The following is an 11,273-nucleotide window of genomic DNA, read 5'->3' as shown; positions in this document are numbered from 1 at the left end:
GGGGAGACAATAATATGCAGGGACGGATATTCTTGGTCTCAAGCACACTACACAGTTCTACAGAACTCTACCTTGGTGACCCCTTATGTCGATGAACACAAGAACAGTCTGCACTCCAAACACCCGGAGCAGTGCGACGACTGGATTACATGTGAACACATCAGGACTTTCAGTAGTTGGTTGGAAACACGTCTCAAAGGTGAAAACACTGTTTGTGAGGAGTTTTACTCGTTGTCCAGAGTACCATCTTCGACTGTAATGATTTGGAAAGGATACGAGATAAATGGGAATACATTTTATACGATCGCCCAAGATCAAAAGAGCACCAACCAAAACAGCGGTGTCAGCTTTGATGCAGCCACCGAGAGGGGAAAGGACACATATTATGGTTACATAGTGGACATATGGGAACTTGACTACGGAGTACATTTTAAGGTCCCTTTGTTAAATGCAACTGGGTCAATCTGTCAGGAGGCGGGGTACAGTTAGACCCACAGTACGGAATTACAACAGTAGATCTGGACAATCTTGGGCACACTGACGAACCATTCTTCCTAGCCAATGATGTGGCACAGGTTATCTATGTGAAGGACATGTCTACCAAACCGAGAAAAAGAAAAAATAAGGAAGCGAATACATCATACGATGAGCCAAAGTGCCACATAGTTCTTTTAGAAAAAAGGGACATCATTGGAGTGGAGGGAAAGACAGACATGTCCGAAGATTATGAAAAGTTTCATGAAATTCCTCTCTTCAAAGTCAAGGCTGACCCAAGCATCCTGATAAATGATGAAGATTATCCATGGTTACGGCGCAATAAGGAAAGGACACAAGTGAAGAAAAAGTGAATACTTTCTCCACAACTATTATGATGATACCATGCCAACTTTCAACCTTTTCGTAGTTCATTTGAAATGCATGTTGTAACAGACAAGTTTTCGTATGAAATCCTGATACTTCGAAAGAGATTGTCCGTTTTGTACATGAAGTGCATCCAGTTTTTGCCGTAACCCTCTCAACTTTCTTGCACATGCTATGTGGATGACATGATGATATCATGCCAACTTCCAACCTTTTCAGAGTTCATTTGAAATGCTTTTAAATTTCAGGGTCTTATAGCTCAAAATAATCAGTAAATGCATGAAAAATAACAAATGAAGTCAGAAAGGGTTGAAAATTGATCATGTGGCTTTGAATGGTGCATTTTGAACACACAGAAAGTCTGGAGTTGAAATAAGTTTAAAAAAATGAAATCCCTGTGTAACAGATGAGTTTCTGTATGAAACCCTAATACTTCGAAAGAGATTGTCCATTTTGTACACGAAGTGTATCCAAATTTTCCCATAACCCTCTCAACATTTTAGCACATGCTATGTGGGTGAAATAATGATACCATGCCAACTTTCAACCTTTTCAGAGTTCATTTGAAATGCTTTTCAATTTCAAGTTCTTATAGCTAAAAAACCAGTAAATGCTTTTATAAAACTCTAATAGCAAAAGGAATCAACTAAAAAGCTTTTATAAACCTCTAGTATTTTTTTAAACTAAAATTATATAAAATTTATGCAACTAAAATTATCAAAGTATTTTCTGTTCAAAACATGAAAAGCAGAAATAATTATCATAAAGAATTTTTTGTTAGAAACTTTAGTAGCAAAAAGAATTGTCATAAAGATTTTTTTGATAGAAACTAAAATAACAAAATCTCTTTTTCAATATAATGATAAAACGCAGTAATATTAAATAGCAGGAAAAAGAATCACTCCAAATATATTTTTAGTTGCATAAAGATTATAATTATTCAAATTTGGAAACTAATGGAGTAACAGAAAGATTATAATTATTTTGAGCTAAAAGAAAAAAGAATAAAAAATCAAAAGAAAATAAATAATTCAAAGCAAAAAATAAAATAAAAAAATAAAAAAGGGCCACCTAAAGGGCCACCACGGCGTGAATACGACTAGAAACCCAACAATGGGCCAGGATTCAGGCCCGCACTAGGCCCAATAGGCCCACACGCACATATAGTGCGTTTAGGCCCGTAAGCCTGCATTTGAGAGGAGCTTGAGAGGGAAATGGGACTGGGGCTTATAAACCACTTTCGAGCTCCCTCAGCTAGCAAGGTGGGACTAAACTTTCGTGCCGCAACGCGGACAGCACAGCACAAGGCCTTTAGTTCCAGTTGGTGGCACCAACCTGGACTAAAGGGGCGCATTGGTCCCGGTTGGTGGCACAAACCAGAACCAATGGCCCCCCCTTTAGTCCCGGTTGGTGCTACCAACTGGGACCAAAGGCCTCTGCTTCCCGCCCTTTGGGCTGCTGAAAAGAGGCCCGATTGGTGGCACCAACCGAGACTAAAGGGGGGCATTGGTCCCGATTGGTGCCACGAACCGGGACCAATGCTCTGCCTATATAAGCAGCACTCATGAAAATTTGGTTCAGTTCGTTCTTCCCCGCCCGACGCCGCCAGGCTGCTCGTCTCCGCCTCGCCGTCATCGTCGTCGCCCCGCGGCGTCCCGACGCCGTCGCCACCCCCCGCCCCGCTCCCCATACCCCGCGATGCCGCCGGCCCCTGCCCGTCGCCGCCCCGCCCCGCGCTGCACCTCACCGTCGACCGTCGCCGCGCCGCCCCTCACGCACCGTCGCTGTCGCCGTCGCCGTCCCCTGCCCGTCGCCCTTGCCGCGCCCCTCACGCCGTTGCCATCCCATGAGCAAATTTTTTGTTAATTTAATTTGATGTAGTAGTTAATTTAGATGTGTAGTATAATTTAGATGTGTAGTTAATTGAGTTAGATTTTGTTAGATTTTTTTGTAGTTCATAGATTTTTTTTGTCAGATGTGTAGTTCATAGATTTTTCTGTTAGATTTTTTTCATATTGTGTAATTTGTTCATATTGTGTTAGATTTTTTTCTGTTAATAGATTTTTTTTGGTGATAATATTGTTGAATATGCATGTTTGTATGTTCATATATATGCAAAGATCGAATATGTCAATTTTTTATGATTTTTTTCTGTTCATAGAATTTTTATGATTTTTTTCTGTTGTAATTTTGTTCATAGAATTTTAATTATTTTTTTGTTCATAGAATTTTCTTTGTCAATTTATGTATATGTTCATATTGTGTATGTATAGGAAAATTATGCATGATCAAAGTCACTTATGAATATGTTCATATTTAGAATAGAGGAAAAAGGAAAATAAGAAGAGAAACTGTTTAATATAATTAGTTAGAAAAATAATATAAATATAGTTAAACTAGTTTATTTTTAGTAAGTACTACTTTATTTTATTTATAGTAAGTGCTTAATATAAGTTGAACTAGCTAGTTGATTTAATAAACTACTTTATTTTACTATATATAGAAGTAGTTTATTTTTAGTAAGTACTACTTTATTTATTTATAGTAAGTGCTTAGTAGTTGAACTAGTTGATTTAATTAATAAAACTACTTTATTTTACTATATATAGAAGTAGTTCCCGCATCGACGTCGACGATGCCTATCCCGCATCCTCGTCGTCGACTCGGCGCTGGAGGCCTGCTTGATTAGGGCCATGTCCGGGACTGGGCTCCGCCGGGCTGGTATTGGGAGGTGCTACCTTTCGAGGGACGTAGGTTGGTGAGGAGCCAGCCCGTTGTTGACCTAATCCTTGTTTGGTGGCGGTCATGTGGGCCAGTGATGGTGCCGAGGCTTCCGGACACCGCGGAGGTGGTACGTCACCATGTCAGCGAGGAGGACGAGCACGTCCATCGCTACATGGTTGCGTTGGAGGGCAGGCTCGACAATACCTGGCAGGTTCTTCAGGGATCTCACTAGAGCTATGATCCTGTGATGGTTCCTTATCTTTGAGTGTCCACCGCCCGCGACGATACCCGTCGGGTGCTATGGTTCTAGCTGTATTAGCGATGCTATATGTATGATAGTATTCGAGAAGTATTAGTGATAATATTCGACAATGTACGGACACAAGAGATGATGTATTTTTGGTTATAATTCAATGCATGCTAATTTGAATACTACTTTATTTTACGATTTGGTTTTGCTTATTGAATGCTCATATTGGAAAAGTACTCATACTTTGAATGCTAAAATTGAAGAGCACTCTATGCAGAAATCTAGGAGCCCCCTCCATCATCCACGCCGTCGTTGGGGTAGCTTCTCCTTCATTCCCGTGTGCTAGACAATTTGATGTAATAATGCACTCGGGAATGAAAGGAGGAGCTACCATCACCGATAGTCAATCTGTGATTAATAATAATGATCTAATTTAGGTTTTTAGTACATATATTAAATTGTACAAGTTTAATATTTGAATTATGAACATAGGCCGAAAATGTCGTACTTGGACGACGAAAACTGCCCGGGGGAGTGCGACTGGTTCCACGACGACCGAGGTATGTGCGACAGGTTCCTTGAGCTAGACGAAGATCGGGGCTTCAGCATTAAGCTCGAGGAGACCTTCGATGTTCATACGGTACGCAACGACGACAATAGTTTTTTTTCATAATTAAGCATGACTTCAACTATTTTAACGTGTATTTTTCATCTTTTCCAATTCGACTAGCTTATCCCATGCTATGCAAGACGCTATGTCTTGAAGAGGATGGGTTTTGAAGACCATGAAAGTATGGAAACCAAAAAAAATTCACCTAAGGACCCATCATGGTGTGGATTTTGAAGTAAAGTTGTACAATGCTGAGAGTGTAACCCATTTTGGTTGCAAAAATTGGGAAGCACTTTGCAAGATGTATGGTTTTGATGAGGGTATGCTGGTCACAATGGATCTTGGTGATCCTATAATCGAGCAAGACAATATGGACATTTGGGTCCTTGTGGATACACTTCCAATTCTTCCCCCATGTGAGCTTCTCAAACATAGTTATTAAGTAATTTATATTATTTATTTCAAAATAGTTGACAGCTTATTTCCATTGATAGCTTATTTTCATTTTTCAAAGAATGTGCGGAAGATGGTAGACAAAACCCACTACACCGATGGCTCCGAATTAACTTATAAGGAGAAAAATCATCTAATCGCATTTTGTACTGATCTTGAGAATTACAATGTCTACAATCGAACTCCTCAACATTATGGTCAATACGTGCCACTAGTGCACGTGTTGAACTACGATAACTACCATGGAGATACCCTGATAAGATTTTTTTACTATTACGACATCCGTGCATCTTTTTGCATACTTCTAAAACTAGTACACCGTTGCTAACTATGAAGTTATTACTATGTTTTTCAACAGATAATCCCGAATGATTGTGTGCCTCATCTGATGTATACGCACGGTCGCCTTGATGTTTTGAACATACAACCAGGTCGTCCTATGAATCTTAACTGTCCATACCGGGTTTCTAAAAGAAGTGAAGACATGATAATCAAAAAATGGAATAAATGTATGGACAGTCATAAGGAGCTTCTTGGAAGCAAAAGGAAGCGAAGCGCAAGAATTGGAGACAGGATGATCTCCATTCTTCATAATGGAGAGTCAGGGTCTATATTGTTTTATGCTATTTTACCTTAAGGGTGTTTAGGTCCTACTTGATACGGATGATCATGTGCTAAAAACAATTATGTAGGGTTGGGTTCGATGACTATGAGAATGATGATCGTATGACTTGTTATTAATGACGAGTAAAAGTTGTATGATGATGCATGATTAGTAGGACTTGTATTAAATATGATGATGTATGATGCGAGCATGAGTTATTATATATCAGCGGGTGAAATGAACATAGCAGTAGCGTTGGTAAACCAAGGGCGAAGATATAAGAGAGGACACTTCTCTTTATTAGCTAGCTAATAACAACCTAAATTAACCCCCAAAACCCCTAAACCAGCCACTTTTTTTAAAAAAAGAAAAACCTCAGCTCCAGCCAGCTGCTGACGCGTGGAAGCCTTTTGGTCCCGGTTCATGTCACCAACCGGGACCAAAGGCCCCCTTGTCTGGGCTGCCCGCAGTGGCCACGTGGAGGCCCATCTGTCCCGGTTCGTGTAAGAACCGGGACTAAAGGGGGAGGGCATTAGTACCGAACTTTTTGTCCCGGTTCTTAAACCAGGACAAAAGGCCCTTACAAACCGGGACAAATGCCCTGTTTTCTACTAGTGTTACTCGTTCCGTAATACATCACCTCGTGAGTAACTCCTTAGTCGTTTGCTTGCAAGCTTATGATGTGTACTACCGAGAGGGCCCAGAGATACCTCTCCAATACTGGGAGTGACAAATCCTAGTCTTGATCTATGCCAACTCAACAAACACCTTTGGAGATACATGTAGAGCATCTTTATAATCACTCAGGTACATTGTGACGTTTGATAGCACACAAGGCATTCCTCCGGTATCCGGGAGTTGCATAATCTCATAGTCGAAGGAATATGTATTTGACATGAAGAAAGCAATAGCAATAAAACTGAAAGATCATTATGCTCAGCTAACAGATGGATCTTGTCCATCACATCATTCTCCTAATGATGTGACCCCGTTATCAAATGATAACTCATGTCCATGGTTGGGAAACCTTAACCATCTTTGATCAACGAGCTAGTCTAGTAAAGGCTCACCAGGGACACGTTGTTTGTTTATGTATTCACACATGTATTAAGGTTTTCGATCAATATAATTCTAGCATGAATAATAAACATTTATCATGAATAAGGAAATATAAAATAACAATTTTATTATTGCCTCCAGGGCATATTTCCTTTAGTTTGATTATTGGGAAACGCTTCTAATCACCCGACGGATCGCACGCAAGCATCCGCTGCCTCTTTCGTGTGACATGTGTCCTGTGTGAGCTCACTTAGCATTATCTCTAGCGGTTTTGCAACTGAGCAATTGTTGTAATCTCCCCACCGCAACAACACGTCTGTTGCAGGATCTGAATCTGGATTCCTAGCATAATCTCTAGCAGCCCCCCATGTTGTTCCCAAGCTCCTTGTCGAGTCACGTGCCTCCCCGCGCTGCTCCCATCGCCACCATCAATGACTTGCCGGCGGCAAGCACACCGACGTGGACCGTGTGTAGGTCACTTTGCTTAGCTGGGCGTGCAGGTCATGTTCTACATGACGTTCTACCTCTCAATTTCTGCAACACTATCCATGTTGCAAAAGTCCTTCCGCAATATTATCTGTGTTGCAAAAAGTGAAGACGGAAAAAAATCTGCAACACAATCTCCGTTGAATATTTATGCAACATCGGCTCTGTTTCCATGGGTTCTGCAACAATGACTTTGTTGCAATAATGAGGATGAGGGTGGGCCGCAAGATAGACTAGATCTTACCGTTGTTGAGGTGGTGGATCTTTTCAGATTATCCGTCGGTAGATGCGTAGCGCTGCCCTTGATGATTTGCCTCAGGCTTATTTTAATGGGCAGACCCTATCCATCATGCTTAAAGTTAGAAGAAAAGTGGGGCAAGAGATTCAATTTCTGCAGGCCTACACCGAACGTTTTGTATCGACGGTGTAGCGCACGCATGCCATGGACCGCGAGAGTATACCACATACAGATGCAGGGGTTCACTGACACGTTGCTGCACGTTGATGACAAGTGCATGGATAATGTTCGAGCCACGGGAAACTAGGAATCGCGTAAACCCAACCATCCTGGCGTTTCTCAAAAAAAAAAAACCATCCTGGCGTGCACTAGCTGGAAAATCATCAAGCTGTACACCACAAACGTTATAGGGCGATGCTAGGCGCCGGCGTATCGGCCGAAACATTCGGCCGGTCCAGCCCTAGCCGTTCGATGCGAGGCGTGCGCGGTTGGATCTGGAGCAAAAAAAAAAACTCGCCCCCAGCTTCTTCTTCCTCGGCACGATCCCCTCGCTTGGGCTGCGCCGTGCCGCATCTTCTATCCCTCGCCGCCCGTCCACACCCTCGCCGCCCGTCTCCGCCGCCGCTTCCAACCCTCGCCGCCCGTCCCCGTCGCCGCTTCCAACCCTCGCCGCCCCGTCCCCATCGCCGCTTCCAACTATCATCTGCTGGTTGCAGCTTGCAGCGGCGACGCTTATAGCTCTCCCCGGTTATAGCTCCGCCGCCGCCCCTCGCCGTTGATGCTCATGGCTGCAGGAAATTGCGTCGGCGACGGCCGCCAGCCAACCACTGTGATTGCGGCTCGGTGGCGACACGCGCAGGTTGAAGCATTTCGCACATATGATTGAAGCTTTCTCTACAACGGATGCAACTTTTCTGGTTATGCAGTGTATATTTGTAGCTTTCTTTTTCAATGGTTGTAGCTTTTTTCATCTAGGGTCGAAGCTTTTCTATCAAATGGTTGCAGCTTTTTTCTTGTAAACAGCCTTGGTTAATGCTTTCTCTATCGTTTCGGGTTGAAGCTTTTTTATCAAGGGTTGTAGCATTTTATGTCGACGGTTGTAGCACTCCGCCATGGCAATGACTGCTTGCAGCTTTTGATGTATCTGGTTGAAGCTTTTTTCATCTACGGTCGAAGCTTTTCTATCAAATGGTTGCAGCTTTTTTCTTTGTAGCAGCCTTGGTTAATGCTTTCTCTATCGTTTCGGGTTGAAGCTTTTTCATCAAGGGTTGTAGCATTTTATGTCGACGGTTGTAGCACTCCGCCATGGCAATGACTGCTTGCAGCTTTTGATGTATCTGGTTGAAGCTTTTTTCATCTTGGTTTGAAGCATTTTGGTTAAACGGTTGTAGCATGAGGGCGTGCGGCAGGTTCTGCAATGACTCCGCCATGTCTGCAGCGCGAGCGCCGCCGTCCTCGCAGCTCGCCGTTCACCATGCTCGCCATCCATGATGGCAGCTCTCCTGGGCACGGGTTGCAGCAGGCCACGACGCGGTTCCAGCTTCCGCCGGGGCCGGCGAGCGAGGACGGCGAACGGCGACGGGGACGGCCGGCGCGGGTGGCCACCGGCGATGAGGACGGACGGCGGGGGCGGCGAACGGCGACGGCCAACTGAGATAGAGACCGGCGAGATGAAATAGAGAGAGAGGAAGCAGCGCAGCCGCGTGGGGCGTTAATGGCGAGCAATTTGTGGGCCGATGAAAAGGGGATCGCACAGGTCGCGCGCGACCGGCCGAGTGGTTCGGCCGGTGCGCCGGCCCCAATCGTTTCCCAACGTTATAGGGATCGCATTACCGCGACACAACATCTGTTACATCCAAATTGATTTCCAAATGTAAATGCAGAATCTACGGATCGAGAACGGAATAAACTGCGAGTCAGTTTCCTTAGCTAGCTAGCTGTGAACTGGTCGTCGTCGCGCGCGCGCATGCGCAGCACCAAGGCATGACCAAACCGCCGCTCCGCCGATCGCGTCGCCGCTCCGCGCGCGGCGCGCTGACGCGGCCGCTGATCCATCCGTTCCGCCTACAAATACCGCCCGCCGCTGCACGGCCCTTCACCACCTACTGACACTCACTCACAAGTCACAACAAACACGATCGACACGGTCGATATGGGTTCCGTCTCCTACGTCCTTGCGGCGGCCGTCCTGGCGGCGCTTGTCTCCGGCGGCGCGTGCATCCCCAAGGTGCCGCCGGGCCCCAACATCACCACCAACTACAACAACCAGTGGCTCTCAGCCAAGGCCACCTGGTACGGCAGGCCCACCGGCTCCGGCCCCAAAGACAACGGTACTCCCTCCGTCCGAAAATACTTGTCATCAAAATGAACAAAAAGGAATGTATCTAGAACTAAAATACATCTAAATACATCCCGTTTTATTTATTTTGATGACAAGTATTTTCGGACGGAGGAGTACGTCGTATGATCCATTTGTACTACAAAATTCCATTTTCTTGGATTGCAATTTGCAATCTTGCTCGGTGGGTATACTTAGGAATAGTTGCGCGCGCATGCAGGCGGCGCGTGCGGGATCAAGGACGTGAACCTGGCTCCCTACAACGGCATGATCGCCTGCGGCAACGTCCCCATCTTCAAGGACGGCAAGGGATGCGGCTCCTGCTACGAGGTACGTACTACTCCGTCCACGTCGTTCAGATCTTCTATTTGATCGGCTGAGCGAACGCAAACGTACTTACGTGGATCGGTCGCAGATCAAGTGCCAGAAGCCGCCGCCGTGCTCCGACAAGCCCATCACCATCTTCATCACCGACAAGAACTACGAGCCCATCGCGCCGTACCACATCGACCTCTCCGGCACGGCCTTCGGCGCCATGGCCACGCCCGGGAAGGAGCAGACGCTCCGGTCGTTCGGGGAGCTCGAGCTGCAGTTCAGGAGGGTGCGCTGCAAGTACGCTCCCGGCACCAAGATCACCTTCCATGTCGAGAAGGGCTCCAACCCCAACTACCTGGCCGTGCTCGTTAAGTTCGTCTCCGACGATGGCGACGTCGTGCAGATGGACATCCAGGAGAGCAAGTCGCCCGCGTGGATACCGCTGACCTTGTCGTGGGGCGCCATCTGGAGGTGGGACGGCGCCAAGCCGCTCAAGGGCCCCTTCTCCATCCGCGTCACCAGCGAGTCCGGCAAGAAGCTCATCGCCAAGGACGTCATCCCCGCCAACTGGAAGGCCGACACCGTCTACACGTCAAATGTCCAGTTCTAGAGCCTGCAACTCAATGCCTCAGATCCATTTAGCCCAGTTCCAATCCTCTTTTGTTTAGGCTTTCTTTTTGGCTATTGCATTTACTAGCCACATAGCCTCAGTTTTTTTTACTAGCCACATAAACTAAAATCATGTAGATTCATGTGCACGGCGTGCTTTTATCTTGTTTAGGATTCTAGTTTTGTACTCCATAGGATCCTACGATTATATTTGTTCTTATTTAGTTGAGTTTGATCCATTTCTTACCACCAGTCGTGATCTGCTGACGGTCATTGCCATTTCATTTTTTTTCTCTCTCTTACGACATAGAAGTATGGAACAATGGCCGCACCTGATTCTAAATTGAGCTGCACCCCTACCTGATTCACAAATCACAAGGTGCAACTAGGTTATGTTTAGGGTTGAACGACTAGCATCGACCAAAGCTTTGAAGCCGCAACTACTACTTTGTACTCTCTCGGAGTCTAGATACATCTGTATCTAGACAAATCCAAGACAAGTAATTCGGAACGGAGGGAGTAGCTGTGTTCGAGGGATGTCCGGCAAACACTAGACTTCTCTATTTATATATATATTTAAAAAGACGTAAGGTTATATAAGTATATCTCGTTCACTATATATCATCGTCCAAGCCCCACTACTTACGTCCTCTCCTCTTCCCCCTCTCTGTTTTCCTTTTTTTTCCTTCCATCTCTGATTTTTCCCACTAGTTTTCGTTCAAACCC

General features: G+C 45.2%; 1 protein-coding gene across 1 annotated transcript; it reads left to right on the top strand.

Moving 5' to 3' along the window:
• The first annotated feature begins 9,406 nt into the window (after positions 1-9,406).
• LOC119306056 (expansin-B9-like) lies at positions 9,407-10,796 on the top strand. Its single transcript, XM_037582396.1, has 3 exons — positions 9,407-9,615; positions 9,844-9,953; positions 10,039-10,796. The coding sequence occupies exons 1-3, from the start codon at positions 9,438-9,440 to the stop codon at positions 10,546-10,548; spliced, it is 798 nt and encodes a 265-aa protein (XP_037438293.1). The 5' UTR covers positions 9,407-9,437; the 3' UTR covers positions 10,549-10,796.
• The last annotated feature ends 477 nt before the right edge of the window (positions 10,797-11,273 follow it).

This window comes from Triticum dicoccoides, chromosome 1B (assembly GCF_002162155.2).
Source record: "Triticum dicoccoides isolate Atlit2015 ecotype Zavitan chromosome 1B, WEW_v2.0, whole genome shotgun sequence".
Classification (NCBI taxonomy): Eukaryota; Viridiplantae; Streptophyta; class Magnoliopsida; order Poales; family Poaceae; genus Triticum; species Triticum dicoccoides.
The sequence above is the reverse complement of the archived record's forward strand: the minus strand, read 5'-3'. Positions and strand labels throughout refer to the sequence as shown.